The 27,348-nt window shown below is 39.1% G+C and overlaps 1 protein-coding gene across 1 annotated transcript; it reads right to left on the bottom strand.

The window, feature by feature from the left end:
* Positions 1-6,073: 6,073 nt before the first annotated feature.
* Positions 6,074-6,947, bottom strand: LOC103956681 (glycine-rich protein 2-like). Its single transcript, XM_009368702.3, has one exon. It carries the CDS (start codon positions 6,930-6,932, stop codon positions 6,336-6,338), a length of 597 nt encoding a protein of 198 aa, XP_009366977.1. The 5' UTR covers positions 6,933-6,947; the 3' UTR covers positions 6,074-6,335.
* Between the last annotated feature and the right edge of the window lie 20,401 nt (positions 6,948-27,348).

Raw genomic sequence — 27,348 nt, 5'->3', positions numbered from 1 at the left:
AAGCGTCAAAATCAACAAACTCAAACTGGATGCGTAATAGGAATATGGCTGTAGTAGATGCACGAAGAAATAGACAGATCCACACCCATTTTCCCTTAATGTCTTAGTTTGCATCAACAGTAAGTGAAACTTCAAGAATATTTCATCGCTGAACTCCATTGGATGATCGATAAAAAAGGGTATTGTTAATAAGAACAGCTAACATCAAAACGCTATTCTGTTCTTAGTACAAAAGGTGACTTCCATCAGTCAGCAAAATTTTCGTTCGGATTATTTTTGGAGGTAGTTTTCATTCAAGCTGTGGAGTTGTGGAGTTAAAATGGATAAAAAAGAGAATGAGATGCAAAGTTTCAGTAACACTTGTTAGCGACTAAGAAAAATGTAGATTACTCAGATAAGAAGAAGAAGAAAAGAAGCAAGGAATTTCAAACAAAAAACATAGAGAATGTTACTCTGCAACTTCTTTCATATATCTCAGAATGTGCTCACTGAGCATGTGAGCTCACATACCAACAAAATAACCGTTGGATGAGAGAGAGAGAGAGAGAGAGAGAGAGAGAGAGAATCCTCAATTCAATCTCAACCATCCATTTATACACTATTTAGATTAAGACACTTGTCCACTATCAAACCCTATAAGACGTAACTAGCACATTACAATTTGATCATTCAATCTCAGCCTATAAGCTAAGACATAACACTAAGTAACCTTGTAATCCTCTTTGATCGATTCATCAATATACACATTAACACTCCCCCTAAATTGTGAACTGATCTTACTCCCAATTGCTCTCTGAGATGATAAAACTGTTCCTTGGCCAGTGCCTTTTTGAATATGTCTGCTACCTGATCTTTGGTTGGACAATACATTAAATCAATGATTCCATTTTGCAAAGCCTCCTTGATAAAATGATACCTTCGGTTGATGTGCTTAGTTTTCTGGTGAAAAATGGGATTCTTAGTGATTGCAATAGCAAAGGTGCTATCACAATTCAAAGGTGTTGCTACAGTCTGTGTTTCACCAAAATCCTCCAACACAAACCTTAGCCAAGTTGCTTGTGCAGTAGCTTCTGCTGCACTGATGTACTCTGCTTCAGCCGTGGATAATGCAACACAATGTTGCTTGACTAAGGACCAAGAAAATACTTCACTTCCAAAGGTAAATGCATATCCTGAAGTGCTTCTCATATCATCTTCGGATCTACTCCAGTCACTATCACATAATCCAAATAACATGGCACCTTGACCTTTCTTGTACTCTAAACCATAGTATAAGGTTCCTTGTATGTACCTCAGCACCCTTTTTGCAGTTCCATAGTGCTTATTAGTTGAGTAGTGCATAAACCTTGCTAATAAGCAAGAAGCATACATGATATCTGGCCTAGTTGCAGTAAGATACAACAAACTGCCAACAATTTTCTGAACTGTGCTACATCAACAGCTCCACTATCATCATCCTTTCTCAGTTTATCACTTGGAACAAGTGGAATACTAACAGGTTTACAATCCTGTAATCCAAATTTCTTAAGTAGCGAAGTAGCATACTTCTTTTGATGAATGAAAATGCTGCTTTCAATTTGCATAACCCTCATTCCAAGAAAATGGTGCAGCAAACCCAAATCTGTCATTTCATACTTATGCATCATATCAGCCTTGAATTCTTCTATCATTTCAATATTACTGCTAGTATAAATGATATCATCAACATGAATTGACACAATGAGTATTCCTTTACCTTCTTTCCTTTTGTATACAAAGTTGCTTCACTATCACTCTTCTTGAAACCACACTCTTCAAAATGAGCATCAATTTCACTGTACCAAGCCCTTGGTGCTTGTTTCAGTCCATAAAAAGCTTTGTGCAACATGTACACCTTGTCTTCTTCTCCTTTTACAATAAATCCATCTGGTTGATCCACATACACCTCTTCTTGGAGTACACCATTCAAAAAAGCAAACTTAACATCTAGTTGAAATAGTTGCCAATTGTTCTTTGCAGCTAGAGCAACCAATGTTCTTATATTATCCAACCTTGCAATAGGTGCAAATGTCTCGTAGTAATCCACACCAGGCTTTTGTACATATCCCTTGGCTACCAACCTTGCTTTGTGTTTCTGCACAGATCCATCTAAATTCAGCTTTGTCTTGTATACCCACTTTTATCCCAATCACTAGCTTGTTAAGTGGTCTATTCACCAAGTTCCAGGTCTGATTTTCTCTATCATATTAATTTCATCTTGCATTGCAACCTTCCAAGCTTCATCTTGCGCAACCTTATCAAAGCTTTCAGGTTTAACAATGCACAGATTACAATGTTCATATATCTCACTCAGATTTCTCCATTTCAAGGGAGTTGAGTCAAATGCTTCAGTTTCCACAGAATGTATTTGTACACTTGCACCCTGAGCACTTGATCTTTCACAAGAAATAGGAGATGATATCCTGTTTAACTTCACTAACATTTGTTTCTTTAAACTCAGGTGGAACTAGAGGAACACAGATTTCCCCCACTTTGTTTTCATCCCAATCTCACTTCCCATTCTCATTAAACACCACATCTCTAGACACAATCACCTTCATTGTGGTTAAATTTAGAATTCTATATCCCTTCTCACATGCTCCATATCCAATAAAGACTCATTTTACACTTGATGCTTCCAGTTTATGTCTCAAATTTCCAGGTATTAGAGAATAGCATACAACTCCAAATACCTTGAGATGTTTAATCCTTGGTCTTCTTCCACTATAGGCTTCAAATGCTGTGACACAGTCTAATGCACTTGTAGGACATTTGTTCAATAAGTAGACTGCAGTGTTGACTGCCTCTCCCCATAGTTTGTAAGGTAGTCCTTTCTCATGCAACATACTTTTAGCCATTTCCACTATTTTTCTATTCTTTCTTTTTGCCACTCCGTTTTGCTGTGGAGTATAGGGCATAGTGAGTTGTCTTTCCATCTTAATTGATTCACAAAATGCATTAAACTCAGTGGAAGTGAATTCTCCACCTCTATCACTTCTCAATTTCTTCAACGAGTAACCACATTGTAGTTCAGCCATTGCTCTAAACTTTTTGAATATCCCAAACACTTCTGATTTATTCCTCATAAAATAGATCCAACACATCGTGAATATCAATGAATGTGAGGAAGTATCTGTTCCCACTTGTGGTTGGAACCTTCATAGGTCCACAGACATCAGAATGTATCAGCTCCAATGTCCGTCTATCCATGTGTCTCCTTGGAAATGTCTATGGTCCCAGTCACAACCTGCATCATAGCACTCTTAAGCACCCCATTACATTGACCTGGAATAACTGAATTAGGTGCCTATATGTTTGTGCCACATTTTGCATGCCTTGCACCTCAAGTATCTTGTTTATTGGAATCAAGAAACACTTATTTCCCTCTATTTCCTACCAAAATGTTCTAGAAACCTATCATCAAAACATCCACTTATTCTCCAAACACGAAATACCATTTACCTTTATTTGTCTAACCTGCAGATACAGCACACTTCTCTTATGTACTTCGCCCTTCTTTACACCCTATCTATGTACCATTCACATCTTCTCATGTCCCCATATGGTACTAAAATAGATTGCAGACCCTATTAACAATTACGTTGAACAATTTTTGTAGTCTTGCAAACCATTTTCGACACTTGTGACACTTGACTTTGTTCTTTACCCAACATTCCCCATAGTGTAATCTATCACAGAATTTACACTTATCTCCATTGTTATTTGCATCATTCTTCATAGGAAAACTAGCCTTATTACCCTAATCAGCCTTGTTTCCTCACTGTTTCCCTTTTGGCTTAAAATTCTTCTGGTGTTTGCTACTGTTTGTCTGACCATTAAACCTATTTGATTTCGGTGTAATATTCAAACTAGCAAATGCCTTCTCCATACTACTTTCCCCATGTCTATCAAGTCTTTGTTCATAACCCTTCAAGATAGCAACTACATCCTGTGAATCTATGATGTCTAAGTCCTTAGTATTCTCTATCACAAGTGCAATACTATCATATGACTTAGGTAGACTGATTAACAACTTCTGAACAATTCTTTGATTATTCAGATCTTCACTATAACTTCTCATTTGACTAATCAGATCAAACAGTTTAGCAATATACACAGAGAGAGAATCATTATCATTCATGCGAGTATATTCAAAATCTTGCCTAAGACCTTGAAGTTTCACAGATCTTACTTGCTTATCACCAACAAATTCTTGTTTCAAAATGTCCCACGCAGCCTTTGCACTTTCCTGTGTTGCGATCCTTGGGAAAATTTGATCTCAAACGGCACCTTGGATAATTCCAAGTGCTCTAGCATCCTTGACCACATTCTCACGCATCAGCTTCTTCTCTGTCTCCGTGAGCTCCTCTTCTCTTCATCGGAGTTTCGTACCCATTTTCAACCAGATCCCACAGTTTGTGTGAACGGAAAATGGTCTTCATTTTGATTTGCTAGAAATCAAAATTCTCGCCATTGAAGACTGGCTGCTCTAAGTTCTCCTCCTCTAGATCCAGCCATGTTTAGACTCGATCACTGATATGAGCTTGAATCACCTGCAATAATCTTGTTGTTGTGAATCTGAGCTTAACCCTAACAAACACTGACGCCCATAAATTTAGACCCAACCTGGCTTTGATGCCATGTTAGTGACTAAGAAAAATGCAGACTACTCAGATAAGAAGAAGAAGAAAAGAAGCAAGGAATTTCGAACAAAAAACTCAGAGAATGTTACTCTGCAACTTCTTTCATATATCTCAGAATGTGCTCATTGAGCATGTGAGCTCACATACCAACAAAATAACCATTGGAGGAGGGAGAGAGAGAGAGAGAGAGAGAGAGAGAGAGAGAGAGAGAGAGAGAGAGATCCTCAATTCAATCTCAACCATCCATTTATACACCATTTAGATTAAGACACTTGTCCAACTAGCACATTACAATTTGATCACTCAATCTCAGCCTATAAGCTAAGGCACAACACTAAGTAACCTTGTAATCCTCTTTGATCAATTCATCAATTTACACATTAACAACACTTGCAGGTGCATCTTCGCGATAAGTAGCTCTAGAAGGGCATCAGCAAGTACATACATTAGCACAAGCTCTTTGACCGATGATCGAAAATGTTCTTGAAGTTTGTTATCGTGATCAGATCATCATAACTATGTACCTACCATGCAGCTTGAACATTCGACTTGAACCTACGAATACCAAGTTATCGCAGAAAATAGCCTTTCACTTACACACCCTACTCTGACAGATATACACACATGGAATTGTGGTTACATCTCTGTGTCCGTTGAAAAAAAAAGGGACAGTGAATGTTCAATGCGAATGAAAATGACATGTCATGAAATATTAAGATTTTGAGATGAACAAGGACACTTGAGGCAATCACTTAAAGTGATGTTGATCATGCCGAAAAGGGAAAAATCTAATCTCGACTTGTCAAATATTAACCTCTCATGGATTATCAACTAGGATAAGTGGTTCTTATTCTTTCCAAGGGAAGCGGATGAAATGAATTAATAAGCATGTTGTTGGTCTGCCCTTCCGCTACCATTCAATAGATGATAACTCAATAGAACAGCTAAACCATAAAATCGTCTTCCAACGACAAAATTTGAGCAGCGACCACAACATCCACAACAATTCAAGGATGAGATATTATATCCGCAACTACTAGCCAGAAAAATGAGAAGGCCGTGATAACAGTTAAACGTCCCTTTCAAAAGGAGGGCCATTTTTTGTTGTTAAGACTTAATTTAGAGATATCCTAGCGGAACATAGATAAAATCGGTACGTGGTGTCAAACTACGAATACTCAAATGCATCAAATCCTATAGACATCCAAAACTGATAACATTGCTGACACACTCTCTAATGTGACTCGTACCATTGTATATGCGACTTGCCTAAAGAGTGTGTAGCCAGTTTTGTGTCTAAATAACATTACTCTAAGTATAATCTATAAGGTCCAACAAAAATCCAGTTCAACACTAATCAAAGAACGAAAAACGAAAACTAATTCAAACACTAAACGAATGCAAGTGGTAAATGACACCAAAACATGATCATTAATTTCAGCCTTCACAGGTTCCATATTTGAACAACAAGAATACATATAAAAATTGAGGAACCCAAAATAATGAATGGGAGAAGGAGAAACAAACTACCATCTAATCTAATATATGCAGAACAATCACCCAAGTCATGCAAAACTTAACAAAATTACCCAAGAAGAAGCAACGATTCGTGAAAAAAGCAATCTCCAACCACACAAAAGCGCGGGAAACCACAGGAATTCGCACACCAAATCATCATTTCTGATCATTGGGACATTCCCTTGCCAAATGCCCTTCCTCTCCACAATTATAACATTCACCACCACGCCTGCCGCCGCCTCTACCACCATATCCCCGACCACCGCGTCCACCGCCGCCAAATTTCGGGACGCCAGTCACACCACCACTCTGAGTACAGTCCCTTGCCAAATGTCCAATACCACCGCAGTTGTAGCACTCACCGCCGCCGCCCCCACGACCTCCGCCGTAGCCGCCACGCCTTCCGCCGCCTCTCGCTACATTATACCCTCCAGGGTCTCCACCAAACCTTCCATAACCGCCTCCGCCGCCTCTCCCTCCATATCCACCACGACCGCGGCCGCGGTCAAAGCCGGGGCGGCGGGATCGAGTGATATTTCCAACCACGTCGATGGCTTTGGTGCGTCCGTCCTCACTGAAATCTACAAGGAACTCGACGGTCTGGCCCTCCGAGAGGGTCCGGAAGCCGTCGGATTGGATCGAGGTCTGGTGGACGAAGAGATCCTCACCGCCGTCGTCGGGAGCTATGAAGCCGAACCCCTTATGCGCGCTGAACCACTTGACCGTGCCCGTGGATTTCGCGGCGTCAGCCATGGAGGAGTAGGATCTAGAAGCTTCTTATGTTATTAAATGTTTTTCAGTTAGCGGCGGTGGAGTGGACTAACTGTCCTGTAACAGACTCCCTCAGCCTCTTCTCTCCTTTGCCGCTGCTTTTTCAGTGTTGAGTGGGAATTAAGGAAAGTTGAGTGTGGGATCCACTTGGTTACATCCAATGGTTGGTTGCCTCTTGGCGAAAGGACTTGAGCGTCCACGGGGTTTTATCCGATTATCCATTTAGTTTGCCACATCAATTTGTTTGGACAGAAGAAAGAACGAGGATCCTTTTCACATCCTGAGGATTCAGTCATTCAATCGTATCTGTTTATTGTAAATCGTGCAATCAGTTTTTGTCAGATACTATTTGTATTCAATTTTAAATAAAATTTTTAAAATGATTTTTGACTGTACGATGTATGATGAATGGACACGCTATCCTCACAAAGAGGATCCAGAGAGGATCCCCATTCTAGAAGAATCGGGTGGGATGACCAGGATTAGATTTAGACTTGAAAATTTCTCACACGACCTGTTAACACAACCGACTAACACAAAAATAGCAAATTTTAGATTAATACATTAACTAACTGTGTTTTTATCGGGTCATCCATTAATACAAGTTTGTATGCAGGTAACCTATTTTAACTCATTAGTTTGGTGATTTTAACTACAAAAAAAAAAAAAAAAAAAAAAAAAAAAAAAAAAACAAATTTACTATAATAGAAATAGGATTTAATCTAACTTACCGTTTGTTTTTCTATGCTTAGTTTATGTAGAAGAGGGTGCTAATGTGGAAAGTCTTACTGAAAACATCATCAATCTAACTCTTGAAGACTAGTACTAATTTCTTTGGTGATTGATGAAAATTGAAAGGTTTTACTGTTAAAAAACAGCGTGCAAGTTTTCAGTCTCATTGACAACATTTTGACTTTCAAGAAAGCTCCACAACCTTGAAACTTTAACATCCCACATCGCCCAGGGATGTGATCCTTATATGTATATTCCCATCTCTACCTAGCACGAGGCCTTTTGGGAGCTCACTGGCTTTGGGTTCCATCGAAACTCCGAAGTTAAGCGAGTAACGCGCGAGAGCATTCCCATGATGGGTGACCCATTGGGAAGTTCTCGTATTAGTTCCCAAAAACAAAACCGTGAGGGTGTGGTCAAGCCCAAGGCGGACAATATCGTGCTACGGTGGAGTCGAGCTCGAGATGTGGTGGGGGCCCGGGCTGGGATGTGACAATTTGGTATCAGAGCCTAACCTTGACTGTGGTGTGCCGACAAGGACGTCGGGCCCCTAAGGGAGGTGGATTGTAATATCCCACATTGCCCAGGGATGTGATCCTTATATTTATATTCCCATCTCTACTTAGCACAAGGTTTTTTGGAAGCTCACTGGCTTCGGGTTCCATCGGAACTTCAAAGTTAAGTGAGTAGCGCGTGAGAGCATTCCCATGATAGGTGACCCACTGGAAAGTTCTCGTGTGAGTTCCCAGAAAGAAAACCGTGAGGGCATGGTTGGGACCCAAAACGGACAATATCGTGTTACGGTGGAGCCGAGCCTGGGATGTGGTGGGGGCCCGGGTCGAGATGTGACAAAAACTATGTTCATTTTTTAATTTGCATATCCTTGTACATTTAATATTTTGTGTACTAATGTTTTTTTTATTAGACTTTTATTTTGAGGTATATATATAATAATTGAAAGACAAATGTATTTTTTTGTTTTGAAGTAAAAATTTATGTGACAATATGGTATGTAGATAATAATTTAGTATGACGTTCTTCATTTGATTAGTTATTGAAGTAAAATATATTTTCTTTAATTGGTAATGGATTGGGTTATATTACCCGTCAGTTTAAAGAGTCGAGTTTAGGTCGGGTCATATAACCCGTTCATTTTAACGGATTTGACATGACACGATTCGTTAAGATATCAAAATGTCACGAAACTAAGACACAAACACGGAAAACAAGACATGATCACCAAGTCTAAGCAGGATGGCTAACTTTGGTACTACTGTCTATGGTCCAACTTTTCAATACATAGAAAATTATCTATATTATAGAGTGAGGGAGTGGACTAAACTTCCACAATGAGCTAGTTATAATAATTTGGTTCGAATTTGTTTTTGCCAAAAACCGAATCTAAGACCTCTAACTTGTAAATAAAAATTAATATAGACCGTAATACTAAATGGCCCCATAGAGTCCAACTTAGATAAGAAAATCCAATTTCAATTGATTTCGGGAGAAAATTTTCAAATGTCTATCCAATTTAATTTGGAAATTCAATAAATGTTAAATAGGAATTAGAATGTATTTGAATATTCTAGAAAACAATTTGAAAATTTGGAACTTGCTACTCTGTTTCATACATTTATTTGTTATACAAAATGTTTGAGTGAATATTTAATGTTGGGCTTAGTGAGAGTGGAGGCTTAAAAACAAAAAAAGCAAATGGACGATTGGGCTGGAACATACAAGGCAACAACTCAAGAAGAATTAAAAATCATTTTTGCCAAGGAATAGGCAATAGGCATATGAGAGAAGTGACACTCAGAAGGGTATCTCACCCCAGCAAAAAGTACTTTTCGAGGGTATGGATGGGTAAATAAGTGGTGACTTACCACGTTTCGGGGGATATCACCAAAAGGCAAAGCTTGAACAGTCGGACTAAAATGTCTATAAAAGCAGCAAGGGATCCCAAAGACAAGGACACTTAACCAATCAATCAAAAGACATCCCACTTTGCTCTTAGATAAGCAAGAAACCAGAAAGCTTTAGTTTGTCCAGACTCTGTTTTTTTCGTCATAGATTCACCATAGAAAACCAATTTTTATCAAGATTTAGAAGCTCTGCTACTTTTCCCCAGCGTTGTAGTATCAAATCCTTTTAGTAAAACCTGTTTTACCTTTCATTCTCCAAAGATTACAACCGTTGTAAAACGCAACGAGAAGTGGCTGCAAAAAGATGAACCTTGCCTGATGAGGTTATACTCTTGCCCTAGTCTTTTTTATTTGTACTTACGTAAAGTAGATCTGTTGTTTAATGCATCTTCCTTCATCATTTTCAACTGGCTTTTCGTTCAAAGTTTTAATTTGATGATTAATTGGGCTAAACTAATTAACCTTGCTTCTTTAATGTTAACTGTAATCAAAGAAATAGTTGAAAGGGCCATGAACTCCCTTTGCCTGGACATATAATATCATAAGTAAAGCTCCTTGTTAACAAGGCAAGAAAAAGAACCTTATACATACTTAACCTATCTGTAACAATCCAGTAAGATCAAGAAGTCTAAGTAACTTGTGGCGTAAGTGATCAACCCAGTTAAAAAACTAAAAAGAACAATCCATTATACAAAGAAAACGGTGGCACGCTCAGATCTATATTAGTTTTGATTGTGAGCCTCAATGCCTAACAAAAGGCCCCACAAAGGCACCATTCAAACTAATAGCAAACTTATATTGCAGCACACCAAGCAACAAACCTTGCCCAATAGGCAAAACCTCGGGGAGCTGTGTGAGGGACAGATCTAACCCGAACATAGTTTTGGCATGCCTGGCAGGATCCATTTTGTGATATTGTATGGGAAGACGAAGGAATGATCAAACATTCAGGTGGACAGTGGAATTTCGACAACCTCTTTGTCTAACAGAAACAGGCATGACAAATCACCTAGAGGATTTTCCTTCATTACCCAGCCCCACAATCCTAGAAAGCTCGACCTCTTCAGAGAAGTCAGGTGGAAAAGTCACTAATAAAGATTTACCAGCCATCATGGCTCAAGTGTTGAGGAGTATGGAGAAAATCTCTTAGGGGACCAGAGGAAAAGTTAGTAGGCTGTGTTCCTGATGTGATATATAATAGCACACAAATTAAACTCTCTTTTTGACAATTGTAGTATAGATATAAGTAGGGATCGTTCTAGGCGGGGATTAGGAGGGATTGCTAATCTAATGAAATTGACTCAAAGATATAAAAATATGCTTCAAAACACTTACACAAACTCAAAAGACTCTTAACTAAACTTATATGACTCAAAACAAACTTAAGAGACTCAAAACAACACAAAACAATCAAAAAGACTCAAACTAGACTCTAGGACTCAATTTGGACGAAAATAGAATTGGTTTTGACTCAAAAGACTCAAAAACACACTTTAGGACAAATTTGACACAACTAAATAAAGGGGATTGGGTTTTTGACGAATTTAAGATAAAAACAAGTAACTAAAAGACTTAAACAAGGTTTGGACGAATTTGGGGATATGGATGGGTGATTAGCTAGCTAGAGGGTCCTTTTCCACACATGACACACTTGCATACAAATTGATTTCCAGTTGCTTTTCGATAAACCATGAACCTCAACACCCCAGATTAACCGTGACATCACTAATTAACCCTCAGATTTTCCTTAAGTTATTGGATTGGATGACATTATACGACAACCCAAAGCATTCTTCAAAAGTCCCCTACATGACATCATAATAGGGATACAATCAAAGATCATTACGTTCTATGAAAATCATAAGTATTGACAAAGCTCTTGTAACTATGACATCATGATACTCATGCTAGGAATTTACGTAACATGATTGTGAAAAAAACCTTAACTACTTGTGAATATAAGTTTGTAACGATTATGTGAAACTCCCTTATATTCTAGCCCCAAATTCATGCATGCAAACTAAGTGTGCACCCTTAATCAACAAACAAGAATAAGTTATCCATCAAACGGTTAAGTAAATTGCATTCACAATTTATGAAATCACAACTGGAATTAATCAATTCATATTGCAAATATAATCATGGTTTCAAAGTCTCCCCTAGCCAAAACAAAATTAGTTCCTCATGTTTACAACAAAACAAAGAGAATATAAATTAAACATTGAAAACAAAGATTGAATACACCTAGAAACACTCCAGGTGGCTCCTCCTTCCTTCCTTGCTGCCAACAATAGGGATTTGTGTGAATTTAGGCTCTTGAGGTGTGGTGGATGGTGTGGTGTGAATTTGTGGTAGAGGGTGGTGGTTTTTGTTTTGGGCTGAAAAGGAGAGGAATTAGGACTCCAAATCACCAAAGAACAAGGATACTTTCAATCAGATTCCAAGAAGGACAAGGAATGGTCCTTGTGGCAGATTCTAGAACTTCTAGAAGGGTTACATGTGGCATAAACTTAATGCATGAAAATAGGGCTTCTAGAACTTGATATTTAGGTGATTTAATGTGAAAAGGAGTCCTCTTTGAAGTTGGAATTAAGGTAGGAAAATATTAGGATAGGATAAGATAAGATAAGGTTGGATAAGGTTTGGATAAGATAAGGAAATTTGGATAAGGTTCCTTATTTCTTGCTCTTTTCTTATCTTCTTTGCATTTGGACTTCTTTCTCCAGATTTTTAGTCTTTCCTAGCATCTCTTGACTTCAATTTCGTCCATCCACATTGCTCCATAGTTAAGCTATCCAATCCATGCCCAAAACTGCTCCAAATAGCCTCAAAATGCACTTTCTTGCTCCTTTTGCCATTAGGACCTAAAAACATACGAAAATAGCTTAAAAGACTAAAATAGATAGTAATTAAGTAACTAAATGCAAGGAAACAACACAACTAAGTAGCATAAATATGCTCCTATCAAATTCCCCCACACTTAGCTTTTGCTAGTCCTTGAGCAAAACGAAATAAATAAAACAAACAAAACACAATCTAAACCTTCCAACAATTGCCACGGGGATTTCCAATGCAACATGACATATTAAAGAACACCACATACATAGATTTTAGTTACTCCTACCCTCGAGCATATACTTAACCATAGTTACCACACACTAGCTCCCATTTAATCAATTAAAACAACATTTTGAATGTAGTAACATGCCTTAGAGAATTCCTCAATTCCTCACCGGATATACTCTCTATTTTCACACAGATTTTCTGACTACACTCCCTACACTAGGTATATGTGAGAAGGTTGATGTAAACATGTAGACTAATACTCACATATATAATCAAAGAAGGCACTTTCTGGAATTATTAACATGTATATGATCTCATGAATGAAATGCCACTACTTAGACGCGAGAACCAAGGATACCATATGCTCAAACCAATTTTAAACTCCACATATTGAAACACATAACAATCAAGATCGAAGTTTAAGGGTTGTAACGGGGCTAGGGTATTGGCTAACAAAGAAAGGTAAGGATAAAGAAAAGTTCTTAAAGCAATAGTAAGCAAAGTAATGAAATAAACACATAGAATTCACTTTTGAATGCAGAAACTTAAGCAAAGTAATGAAATAAACACATAGAATTCACTTTTGAATGCAGAAACTAACTTTAAACACGAAAGGAAGATTCACACATCACTTAGGGTCAAATTCAAACTTTTGGACCCTTTCTTCAACAATCAACACTTGTGAGTTCATTCTCACTTATTTTCGTGCCCTATTCTTTTCTTTGGCACATAAATCATCCATCCCCCTAGATTGCCACGAAAATCCTTCCCCCACACTTGTTTTTCTGCAAATTGTAGAACAAAAGGAATTCCCTTTAAGTCATGCTTTACTATACTTTAAGAATAAGGGTCTGGATAGTCCTATTCTAGGCTAGGTAAGGATAACGTGGGCTAACAAAGGCTCAAAGGGGTTAACATAAAATACATATGCAAAGGGTAAGGCTTTTTGGCTCTGGTTTTAACTAAACAACTTCATCTTGTTTTATGTTATGCACTCAATTTTATGCTTTGAATGAAATGGGCATGAGTTCTAGTATTTGAAACTATAGTGATAAAACGCATTCTAAGTAGCAACCAAGCAAAGAATAATGAGATCATGCAACGATTTAGAAAACAAGAACATCAAGATTAATAACTCTCCAAAGAATGTTTAGGCTCAAGTCCTTCAAGCATGTTACAAAAACTGATTTTTTTTCCTTTGTGACTACATGTGAATTCGCAAATGTCAACTACAACTAAGCATAAATCAAAGAGTATATCAAACTTCCATCCATGTTTGTAACTTTCTTTAATAGTCATGCAATTAAAAACCAAATCCTCATCATTGTGTTGAAAGGTACCCTAAGACACAAACCAACACAAAAACAAAAACAACTTTAAAAACAACTCTTTTTGGGTTTTTAGTTCCTTAACATGAACTCTACAAAGAAAGTTGGAGCCAGAGTACTCTACATCGAATGATGGCTATACCAGGGAAAGAATCATAGAAGCAAGGCCCGAAAAAAGAACCAGTACTTCCTTTGTTCCCCTTACTTAAGGAAAAGAAGAACAAATGGAAAAGGAAGGAAGAGGCCGAAACCAGTCGGCAAGAAGAGAAAAAGTTTCAAGAAACAGGCTTGCCCGATCCTCTGCCACCACCACCAGATGTTAGAAGGCAGGTAGGGTAGGAATGAATGAAGATTGGTGCGTCTAACTTGGTGGAAGAAGTAAGCGGAGATGGCTTATCCACAGCTAGGGGTAAGCCTCTTCCTTACAGGCACCATCATTGGCTAATAAGGGAAGAGGATAAGCTAGATGGAGACAGGCTAAATCCACAGAGGGAAGCTTATTTAGGCATTGATCATAGCCCGAAATGGGGGAATCCTTATCCCTCACACAATAATATGGCTAACCAACAACTCAAGAATGAACTGGCAGAATTGAGGAGGATGGTAGTACAGAATTTTCAGCTGCATGCTCGCCCGATGTTTAGCATAACATATCAGAAGCCTTATCCAGAGTACATTGATGAGCAAAATCTTTTTCCTCTTAATTTCAAGATGCTTGCATTCCCAACTTTCAGTGGGGAAGACTATAATGTGTCTTCTAGATATCACATTTTCAAGTTTTCAAATCACTGTTTACCGTTTGAGGATAACCCCAACTACAAATTGAGACTGTTTGGAAACTCACTAGTAGGCTTGGCTTCCAATGGTACTGTCTGTTACCCCACCAATTCCATTGCCAACTAGGGGTAGAAGGAGATGGCCTTTCATAAGCAGTTTTATAGGGTGGAACCTGAAATGACCATTAATGATCTGGTGGAAGTGAAGCAATATGAACATGAGTTTACGGAGGATTTTATGATGAGGTTTAGGAAGACCAGGATGAGATGCCAGTCATAGTCATCGCTTGTAAGGCTCTAAGACTACCCATGAAGAAGAAGTTCTATGATGTACAGTTTAACGAGCTTCAAGAATTGGTGATTGTAGCCACTAAGTATGAGAAGTTGTTGGCAAAAGAACAGCAAGTGAAACACTTATTCAAAGTGCCCCTTTTTTATAAAAGTAAAGCATCAATACATCAACTAGAGTTTGAAGGCCTAGATAAGGGAGAAAATGATAACAGCCTGGGAGAAGGGATAAAGTTGTGTGTTGTAGAAATGATCACTTCTTTCATACCTTTGATGTTGAAGAGATTGGTTCAACCTATCAAAGACCAGAAGATCGTGATGAACGATGAAGGTTTTGTACCCATGGAGCCTCCAAAGTATCAGTCATATTCCTTTGACTTAACTAAGGCTATAGACATTTATGACGAACTAGTGAAGGCTCGAGTAATCCTACTAGATAGCACCAAGAAGATGCCCAAACCTAATGAACTTAGAGGGAAGAAGTATTGTAAGCTCCACTATACATTCAACCATTCCATTGCTAATTGTGTGCAGTTCAGAGATTAGATCCAAGACCTTATAGTCATAGAGAAATTATTGTTGGAGAAACCTCAGGCCAACATGATGGTTGACACAAATCCATTCCCTGAAGCCTTAATCAACATGATAAATTTTAATTGGGTGAAGAGGGGGAAATGAAAAGTTACCTTGGATGAAAGAGGAGAAAGAAGGCAAGCAAGTAGGCCAACAGAAGGTGTTAGAAGGTTACTTGATAGGCCTCAAACAGTTGTGATCAAATGAGTAGTTTTGTGTAGCAAGTGTCCGTGTGAGTGTGAGCTTGAGGTACCTGCATTTGGTGCTATCATTGATCGAGAATTGGTCAGAATGAAAAAGATAGAAGAACATGATGCTCGCATGAGTACTCTTTGGGCTGCTGAGACAAACACGGAGACTACTAAGAATGTGTTCCAGAGGTTGGGAGGAGATTCAAAGCCTAAGGGTTTGTTTGAAGTGTTTAGAAATTTTAAAGCTTCTGAAGAGGTAGAAGATAAAGGGGTGAGGTTGCCACGCTAGGTAGATGTTAAGACTCCCTAACCAACCAACTGCAGCAGCATGAGACAAGGAAGGCTTGAAAGAACCATGAGCCCTGATACCACCAGTTACAAAGATAAATTCAGCCCAACTAGGCTGAAAATGGTATGTAGTGGGCAGAAATGGAATGCATGTCTTATAAATGGGGGCATCCATGATAAGAAAGGTTTAGAGGCAACACAAAGCTCATATGAACTCGCTAAAAATACCTATTATTTCAGAAGCTTCTGAAAATGTTAAGTTTGAGAAGTTTACCCAAGAAGGAGAGAGACGACTCAGTTGGAGAAGTAAGAAAGAAGTAGAAAGGGCTAATAGTAAGACTAAAGGCGTAGGGGATCATGTTCCTCGAATCCCTCATCCAGGGAAGTACATAATATCAAGAAGAGCCTAAGAAAGCATGGTGATGGTACCTACACCAGGTTGGAATCCAGAGCCCGAAGGATATATTTGTGAAAACTAGCTCATTTGAGCAACATCTATGCATGCTATTAACAATTAAAAGTCGGAATCATGCTTGTATGCACTCAAAAAAAAAAAAACCTTTACCCATGAAATTCAAAGCCTAGTAGTTATGGTGAACTAAGACTTAACTCAAAAGAAAGTGAGTTGAGAAATCTTATACCTTTGTTGATTCCTCTTTGCATAAGCAAAGGCCAATCACCCAAGAGAGAGGGCCTTCATTCCTTACTTCTTAGCTCTATGGATTTCTTGGAGGAGGATGGATGGATGGATTCTCCAAGTTCCCAAAATAGAGAACCTCTAAGTCTCCACACCAAGGAGATCATTGATGAAGAGATAAGTGACCTAGAGGAAGAAAGATTGCTAGCTATGTTCCTTTAGGGTGGGTGGCCTTCATTAGAGAGTCAAGAGAGTTTTTATTCTCATCTTTTCTCCAAAGAAAACCCTAAGGATGAAATGGCTATAATGTTGCCTTTATACCACCTCACAATGGAGTGGCAAACTTACAATTAAGGCAAGTTCACTACCCTTCTCTATATGGCCGGCGTTAAGGGTTTATTGGGCTTTCAAGCCCTTTGTGTTTTCAAGTTGTCATACAACTTGAGTTATTGGACTTGACATTCAAGTCCTATTGGGCCTTGCGGCCCAAAACTAACCCAAGATCTAAAACGAACTTATTCATTTGATTAATGATCATATTAATTAATCATTGCATAAATAATTAAACCATTTAATTATCCTTACTCATCTCTGTTATGTTTTCAATCAATCTTACACGGTGTACGATCCATTAGGTTCCTTTTAGTGAGGCAATGGGCAATTAGAACTTTTCAAATCTATTGTGAATTGAAACTTACTTTCAATTATCCCCTTAGTGATTACACACCTTTAGGGCTTTCACAAACCATGAGTGACTTTTGATATAGAACCTATTCAGTTTAAGATTACAATGCAATACTGTCCTTCTCTAATACAATACTCTTGACCACATTGTTTGGTTTGATAGTTTATTCATGTCTACTATCTAAAGTGATTCTTTTACTTATATGATTACCTTGAATGTGATTTGGAATGACTTCCTAAATCTCATTCATACTCTGGCTTGAGATTCTTAATCATATCATAGAGTCTTCTCCCTTAAACGGTTTAAAGGTTAGAGATCCCTTGTTGCGCATTTACTTGCCTCCATGGTTAAGTGGCTTAACCCCAACTATGTCGTGGACACCCTTTGACGGAGTGACTTTAATATAGTCAAAGATCAAGGACCTAACCACAAGACAACTATGATGCCTCAGGTCAAATGACTATTTTACATTATCCCAACCATGAGTTCTTATGTGACATGAGTATGAGAACTCTTTGTTGATCGTGTTTAGTGGACTCATTCTCCGTTAAACACCTACATGCTTATCTTGATGTTAGTCACACCAATGACTCGAGACCAATCACTCTCCCTAAAAGAAGTTATAGCATGTACTGATCTTAACAGACTGTTAATACCCAATTGGAAATCCTTTGATCAGGAACGTTTAGGATATGTTTACAAAAGAGAATAATCTCATGAATCTAACTTCTTTAGATCACATTTTCCCAATGACATATTCCTTGGACTTATCGTTTAAGCATATAACATTTATATGAGTTGGCTTTAAACAATAATCTTAGCCCTTTATATTAAACTAGATTAGTTTAACATCTGAAATGTTTGTAAAGTATCATTATATGATTGGCTTTTAGGCACATTTCCAATAGAGCCTATTTGTTTTGGAACCATTTATCTTGAAAGTGGGATGCCTCCACTACCACATGAGGATATTTTCTTTGGAACTCCAAGGTAGTGGAATGATTTTGACGCCATAGGAGAGGAGGAAGTGCTCGAGTTGATGTTAACCAAAGATCTTTAAGCACGGATGGATAAGTTTATATGCCAAATTAAGGAGAAGAAGGAATGAAAACCTGGACTTAGCAACTTTCATGTGAACATGACCTATGTACTGTCAGCTATGTTCTGTGCGGAACCAAATTAACCAGCAGTAATGGATGATGATTATGTGGCACAAGAGAACCCGATAGGGATTATTCTGACAAGATGGTGTTCAAAAAGCAAAGTCTAGTCTTAGCAACCCATTTAAAGCCAATATATGTGATAACTCATCTGGAATGAGTTCCTTTCAAAAAGATGTTGATAGATTGGGGGGGGGGGGGCAACAGTTAATATGTTGCCACTTAAATTGACAAAGAAACTTTGCAAAGGTGAAGAAGACTTTATACCTACTGATATCACAATGTCTAGTTTTTCTAGAGTCATCAGCAAAACTCATGGGATACTGCTTTTAGAGGTAGACTTGGGATCTAAGAAGATTATGTTGGCATTCTTTGTGGTAGATAGCAGCTCTACCTATGAGGCGTTGCTGAGAAGGGATTGGATACACCAGAGACTATATGTACCATCTACCTTGAATCAACAAGTTGATGTATATCATGAACCCACCACTGCAGAACAAGGATTTTGGGAGATAGTGGAGGCCGACTAACGACCATTTCTCCCTACAACTAATATTGTTGAGGCTAATTTCTACAATCCTAATGTTGGGATCCTATAATGTCTAGGTGCTGATCAGAACGGCCGCCATACCAAGGTGACGGGCCAAAAGCTCTTAGAACAATGACTCCCTATCACCCAGGAGGAATGAGACATGCCTCATATTGTCCCTGCCTTCCAACACCAATGATGACAAACCAGAAGAGAAATGACCAAGTGATAACAGTTAGGTTCTTAATCAAGAGACTGCTGGACTATGGGAGAGAACGAAAAGAGATCAAGCAGAGCTCAGCTAAAGAAATGGTGGAGTGAGGAGAAGGAACTTCATGCGCTAAAGATGACCAAGGGAAGGAAATTTTGGAAGATGAAGTGAAGGCAACCATCTACATGGCAAAATGTATATATGACTTGGATTGGCCAGAAGATGAGCCTGAGGCTCCGAAGTTAATAGAATTTTTGTCTACAGAGCCCGATAAACCAGTACTTGAAATTCAAAACCCCTTAGAAACCATGAATTTGGGAACTAAGGAGGATTAGAAGCCAATACAACTTAGTAGCCTGCTGAAAGCCAGAGATCGGGCAAAGATAATTAATTTTTTGCACAAATTCAAAGACGGTTTGCATGGCATTACACATAAATGCTTGGATTAGACTCCAGTTTAGTGAAGCACAGAATACTTATTAAAAAAGGGTACAGACCTGTGAAGCAAGCACCGAGGAGGATGTCGAAAGAGATAAAAGAAAAAGTTAAAGAAGAAATTGAGAGGCTAGTAAAGGTAGGCTTTATTAGACCTACAAAATATATAGAGTGGTTGGCCAACATTGTACTTGTACTGAAAGTTGTAACTAATGTCATTTGATGTTGTGTTGATTATAGAAATATTAATGGGGTAACCCCCAATGATGAATACCTTATGCCTATGGCTGACCTATCCATCGATGCAGTTGTAAAACACAAACTTTTATCTTTCATGGATGAAAATGCTAGTGGAGGCCGACTAACATTCAGATGCCCAGGACATATAGAAGCTTATGAATACGTTGCCATGCCCTTCGGGTTGAAAAATGTTGGTGCTAGTTGCCAAAAGGCAATGAAAACTATATTTCATGATTTAATCGAGCACTGCATGGAAGTATACATTGATGACATCGTGGTGAAATCTAAAACTAAAGATCTTCACCTAGAAGACTTCAGACAAGCCTTGCTAAGAATGAGAACCCACAAGTTGAAGATGAATCCTAGAAAATGTGCCTTTGGGGTTAGATTTGGCAACTTTTTGGGGTTCCTGGTCCATTAAAGAGGTGTAGAAGTGGACAAAAACAAGGCTATGGCTATAATGGAATCACCTCCTCCCACTAACAAAGTGCAATTACAGAGGCTACTTAGGAAGATTAACTTTTTGAGAAGATTTATTGCTAACCTGGTGGGCAAAATCCAATCGTTGATTCCTTTGTTGAGATTGAAGAGTCAAGACAAATTTGAGTGGGGCCCTCAACACCAAAAGGCCTTTGATAAAATGAAGGCTTGCCTAGCCTCTCTTCCAGTGCTCATGCCTCCTCAGATGGGGAAGCCTTTAAAGCTCTACATCTCAGCATCCGAGAAATCAATAGGAAGTTTATTGGCTCAGAATAATGAAAGGGAAAATGAGCAGGAAATATATTACCTCCGTAGAATCCTCACTGAGGTAGAAACAAGATATACCCCAATTGAAAAGCTATGTTTAGCCTTGTACTTCACTGCCAGCAAATTAAGGCACTATTTGTTGACTTGCTATATCCATATAATTGCCAAAACTTATGCGATCAAGTACATGATGTCCAAGTCAATGTTGACTGGAAGAATTAAGAAATGGATCCTAGCACTATCAGAGTTCAGTTTTTAGTATATACCTCATATGGCAGTGAAAAGACAAGCAATTGCAAACTTCCTAGTTGAGTACCAAAAATCCAAGGAGAGACTTGTCAACATCCCTGGAACTTTGGAAGTAGCTAGTATCTGGATCCCACCTAGTAAAGCTCATTCAGGCAAGGAGGAATGGATTCAGCAAGAAGTAAAAAGAGTAACTAACCTATGGATCACTCATTGGAGGTTATATTTTGATGGATCTTGCACACAACATGTTGTGGGAGTTGGACTCGTCATCATTGATCCAAAGGGGATTCAGCATTGCTACTCATTCATTTTGGATTACAAAGATACTACCAACAACAAGGCAAAGTACGAGGCGCTGATTATTGGCTTAGAAATTTTGATAGAGTTGGGGGCAGCTGAAGTAGAAGTATATGGTGATTCTGAGTTGGTGATTAATTAATTAAATGGAGAGTATAAGTGTAGACATATCACAATGGCAGGTTATTAATTGGCAGCTACTCAACTATTGGATTATTGGGGTAATGAAATAACAATTAAATATATTTCCAGATAGGCGAATGTGATTGTTAATGAATTAGCACAGAAGGCTTCTGGAGCACAGTTTTAAGAGAGATGGCCTGAGATGAAAGTAGAGATCCAAAGGAAAAGTCTTTCTTCTATCTTTGAGAGAGGATTTAGCTTGGATGTAATGACTAAAGAGCCTAAGATAGAGTACTGGACAACATTTATCATCTAATACTTGAAAGGCCCTTATTTTCCCACTAGTAAGAAGATTAGACGACAGGTAACTAAGTTTGTTATGTGGGATAAAACTTTGCTGATAGGCTTTTGTTGAAATGTTTGGGTCTAGAAGAATCAATGAGGGTGATGGCTGAGGTACATGAAGACATTTGTGGAGCACACCAAGCAGGAACAAAGATGAGATGGTTGCTAAGAAGATATGGCTACTTCTTTCTCGACATGGAGAAAGATTATAAAGCTTATGCTAGAGGATGTGAAGAATGTCAAAGACATGTACCTCTCCAGCATACATCGTTAATGCCCCTAAATTTAGTAGTAAAGCCATGACCTTTCAGAGGGTGGGCCATGGACTTTATCGGGCAAATATACCCAGCTTCCAGCAAGGGACACACCTTCATAATTGTGGCAACTGACTAATTTACTGAATGAGTTGAGGCTTCAACTCTGACGACCATTAATTCTGCTACTATGAAGAAGTTTATGGAGACGAAAATCCTGTATAGATATGGGGTGCCTAAAATAATTGTTATAGACATGGGGCCATCATTTATCTCAAAAGAAGTAGAAGAGTTTGCAACAAAGTTCAAGATAAAGATGATTTAGTCTAGCCTTTATTATGCCCAGTCCAATGGTCAAGCAGAAGCTAGCAACAAGATATTGGTGAATATCATTAAAAGAATGGTGGCAGATAGTCCAAAAAGATGGCATAAGAAGTTGGAAGATACTCTTTGGGGTTACAGGATCTCAAAAAGAGCAGGAACTGGGATCACTCCTTATGCATTGACATTCAGGCAAAATGCAGTGCTCCCTATGGAGATCAATATGAGTTCTGTAAGACTTCAGAACTAATTTGGCCTACATAGTGATGAGTTCATTAAGGCCATGTGCCAAGGAATTAATGATTTAGATGTTGCTCGAATTGAAGCTCTAAACAATATCCAGAAGGGGAAAGAGGTTGTTACCCAAGCCTACAACAAGAGGGTAGGGCAGAACACTTTTAAAGAATGAAATTGGTGTGGAAAATAGTTTTGCCTTTAGGAGCTCAAGTTAGAGGTTTTGGGAAATGGAGTCTCACTTGGGAAGGCCCGCTTACAATTACCAAAGTATTAGACAAATGGGGGTATTACTTGGCAGATTTAGAGGGAAACTTACAGAAACATCCATTCAATGCCAAATTTTTGAAGAAAAACCACCCAACTCTTTGGGATGTTAGAGACTATTACATTAGTGAAATCTAATACTTAGAAAAGAAATGAGGGCCCTTTTTATATGTTTAAAGCAATTGTCAATGTTAGAAAAATAAATAAGTAAGGAAACTAGTAAAGCAGTAAGAGATCTTTTCATTCAATAATTGGGAAAAGTACAGATGCCCTAGCCTAATAGATTTACATCTTCAGCCAAGGCAGCTATCCTGGAATGATAAGTCTTGATGGTGAAAATGGGACGCGGCTCTTTTAAGGTTATATTGTTATTGGCTAATTGACCTTCAAACTCCTCCACTTCATGGTTAACTCTCTTCACTTCTTTGATTTTCTTATATAGCTTGCTGGAAAGGGTCATCTACTTAGCCTTCAACACAGAAAGTTATTCTTCTAGCTTTTGGATTTTAGCAGCTACCACCATTATTCGATCCTTCACGGCCGAGCCCTCTTTCACCAGCTATTGCATAGTAATTGAGGTCTTGATATGCTTCTCCTTGTAGCACCTCACTCTGTTTGCCTGCTTCTCAACCTTGAGATGTTAATTCCTCAAAACCCTCAGGTTTTTGAAGAATGAGATGAAAGACTCATATTGCACCTTTGACATCCATTGGGCTTGGTACAAATCAATGAGAGCTCTCTGAACATCTTGAAGAGCTTTGAAGGTGAATGAGGCAAAGAAGTCCATCTGCATCTATTCTCAAAAGATCATGCATTGATCTTGGAGGTGCTAAGGCTTAGAGGGGTGCCTTAGGGATCTCAGCTTTGTTTTGATTTACTCGAACTCTCTGACTAGTTCGGGCAAAGAGGCTGTAGCTAGAAAAGAAGCAGAGGAAGAGGCATCACACCAGCACCATCAGAGGCAGCAACAGTAGTGGCAACATTGATAAAGATAAAAGTGGAGGACTCAGCAGCAGCACTCTTTCTAGGCCGAGGGATTGGGATCCTTGAGATTTTAGAAACTCGTGAAGGCCGAGGAAGGACTACCCTACTCATAACGGGCTGAGGAAAATTGTCCGAGCCCTCACCAGAGACTTGTCAAAATACAAAAAAGACATGTTAATAGGGCAGTCTGGACTAGAATAAGGAAAATACAAGATTGCAAGTATGTTTTTACCTGAGAAAAGCCTTGTGCTTTGGCAGGAGGATGTGCTACTGCAGCTGCCTCAAAGAGACTTGGTTGGCTTGTCTGAGTAGGGAAAGAGCATCATTGGGAGTGGTCGCCTCTGAGACAATTGGTATCTTAGGGACTATAGGCTTCTCAACAGTTGGTGTTGGTTAATTGGTAGTCTTTGGCAAGGGGGAAGACTAGCAAAGATAAAGTACAGAGCATAAATCCAAAGTAAAAATATATTAAGAACAGCTAAAAAATGTCTTAAGGAAAAGAAGACTTGCAGAAGCACTGCCATCTTATAGAAAGTAGAGCATCTCTCCAGTTGTTGGATTGAATTAGGAGGTGGGAATTACCACCATTGCTGGAGGAATAGATGAAGAAGAAATAGCTGGTTCTTGCTCTACCTGAGGAGCCGGAGTGCCTCCCCTTACCTGGAAAATAGCAGAAGTAAAGTCAACATTTAAAACTTAGAAATGTAAGGTTGATAAGTTTTGAGAAGAAGAATTTTACCTCTGAAGGCTCAGCCTGAGGAGGAGAAAGATGCACAAGTCGAGCTGGAGATGAAGAATGCTTGGTTTGAGAGGTCCTTTATGCTTTGGAAGCCTATTTTGGAAAACAACAAAAAAAACTAGTATAGTACAATAAAAGGACTTCAACATTAACTAAGTACTAAAGTTTAAGAAGGCTACCTTTAATTCCTCCAAAATCTTGGCAAGGACTTCCTTATCACTTTGCTGCCCTTCCTCACTTGCTGGCATCTCATGAGGAGATATATCATGTTTTTTGCTGATAACAAGTCCTAATTACAAGAAAAGACGGGATTAACTCAAAATTTGAGATAAAATTGAATAAAGAAACCAAGTTTAAATCACTTACTGGCAGACTTCTATTTTTTCCTGCTCAATTCAGCTGGAAAGGCAGGAAGAGATTTGTAAGCCTGAAAGGTTTGAGACCTGGTTCTCTTCTTGGTGTAGTGGCTCTTGCAGTAAGAAGATTGAGTGTAGCCTGGGGCCTCACCTCGAGCTTAGAGTCAGAAGATTCCACAATAGCAAATCTTGCCCGACGAAGAGCCTTAGTCTCTGCTTCAAGCCCAGCTTCTGTCTTTTACTCGCTGAACATCGCAGATATGTGCACAGTATCCTTAGGAACATGGCTAGAGCCTGCTTCTTGCTTAACTGCCTCTGTAATCGCCTCTTGGAGAACCAAGGCATCAGCATCATCTTCTTCTGGCCTGACATCCACTTTATCAGGGTTGCCTTGGGTTGTAAGATCACGAAAAAAGTTAGCAATCACAAATCATGAAAATATAAAGTAAAGAAAAAGGCAACAGTGTAAATTACCTATTAGCAGAAGTTAGTTTTTCTGGTTGATGGCCTTCTTCCAGCTTTCAAATTCTTCTTTCTTTGGAAGAGACTTGAAGAAGACCAACCTGAAGATCTTATCATGGGCTTCTCTAAGATCTCTATCGTACTTCCTAGACCACTTAGCCTCTCACCAAGTGGTGAACAAAGATGTACACTCGAAGTTGAAGGTTGCGGACTTGTAGGCTATCTTGCTCATCACTTCCAAGATGCGCCTGCTTGCCCGAAATGTAGTCTCAGAATGAGAGTGGAGACGATAGGAAGTTCCACACTGGACAGAGTCGAAGAAGGGGATTGGGATCGTCTGCCTAAACCCCAGTTGCCTACCACATAAATTAGGGTGGTAGACCTCTAGCCATGTTCGTAGCCTGCTCGGTTATTTCGAACTCCCCGAGCCAAGTCCTTTTGTTGGATGTAGCTAATAAATTTCTCCTTGCAGAAGCTGCTGGCATCATCCCCAAAGGAATATTGGAAATGGTTGTCCGAGAACCAATGGTACCTCTTGAGCACATAGGTACCCTACTCCAAATCAGCCCGAGTTCTACAGATTTTGAAAAAGTAGAGGCAGGTTAAGGTAGAATGGTTGGTGGTGGGAGCCTTTGCCAGAATTTGAGCGAGAGCTATTCCTTTTGGAAACTCCAAGTTGGCAGCCCGAAACTCTGGGTTATACCATTGAAGCCAGAGCTACACCATCTTGGTAGCCTTATTAACATTAGCCTCAAAGGGTTGGTCCCTTATCATCTTGTAGAAAAGATGGTAGAGGTGTGCCAGGATAAAGGGACCGGTGGCGACATCATTAAAGGAATGTAGCACCTCCACCAGAGAGATCCATTCCAGATTCACTCATTTGAATTTATTGGGGAACACATGCTTATTCAACCAATAAAGGAGAAAATACATGTGTTTCTAAGCTAGGTCAGCAGTGGGAAAATATGGGTTGAGCATCGTCTTAGCAAATGGAATGAAGCCCATGAAGGAAGTCTCATAGCTTTTAAAGGTAGTGGGGTTGTACTCCAAGCTAGTAACGGATTGAGGGCTTTTGAGCTTTCAGCAACAGGACGAGAGGGGGATGACCAATCATGTGTAATGTTTACACATCTGCCTGATAGTTTCAGACTAGAAACCTAACCTATATCTAGAATGGTGGGAGTCATAGGGCCCACTCTAAAATTGAAAGTGTTCGTCCCTGTGTTCTGGAAGAGAAGACTTATTAAGAGAAGCTCATACTTGATGGGGATGGTGGTCTTAGACATCATGATGAGCTCATAAATACCATTTGCCATTAATTTCTGCTTCCAGATGGGCTCTAGTTCATCCACCCATTTGGACCAGGCTTCATGCTTCATTAAGGGGAAACCCCTCTTGAAATTGGACCACTTTGAGGCAGAAATTCCAGCCTCGACTGTGTAAGGATTGGGGGTGAACTAGTTGGCATTTGGCATGTTGTTCTCTACTACAACAAGGACTTAGGCAGTCCAAGCAGGCCCTAGTGAGTGTACATCTTCTTCCTCGAAGAAAATGGATAGATTGAGGCCAGCTCCAGGGCGATGAAGGCTATTGAGCCGACGGTGCAAAGTGACAATTCCTTCTCCAGACTCGCATGCATGGCATTATTTAGGGGCTATTGTTGAATTCGAGAGAAAAGAATGAAAGAGTGGTTAGGAATTAAGGCAAGAAAGGGATGCAAATTCAAGAAATTTGGGAGCTCAGAAAGTCACGTTTGCCGAAGAAGGTGGCTGAGAAAAGTGAAATGGAAGTTATTCAAAGGGCAGGCAATTAACTTCGGAAATCATGGGTTAGTGCAAAGGTTTGTTTAAAACGGCTAATTAAGTGGCGCTAATACCCAGTTTCAGCATGCAATTTATTTTAATCGCTATCAATGTCTTGATTAGCAGACTTGACAATGATTAAAGGGGGCACTGCTTG

The sequence above is a fragment of a genome, unplaced genomic scaffold (assembly GCF_019419815.1).
Source record: "Pyrus x bretschneideri cultivar Hongxiangsu unplaced genomic scaffold, Pyrus_bretschneideri_v1 Contig2, whole genome shotgun sequence".
NCBI lineage: Eukaryota > Viridiplantae > Streptophyta > Magnoliopsida > Rosales > Rosaceae > Pyrus > Pyrus x bretschneideri.
Note: the sequence above shows the minus strand (reverse complement) of the source record. Positions and strands in the feature narration are given on the sequence as shown.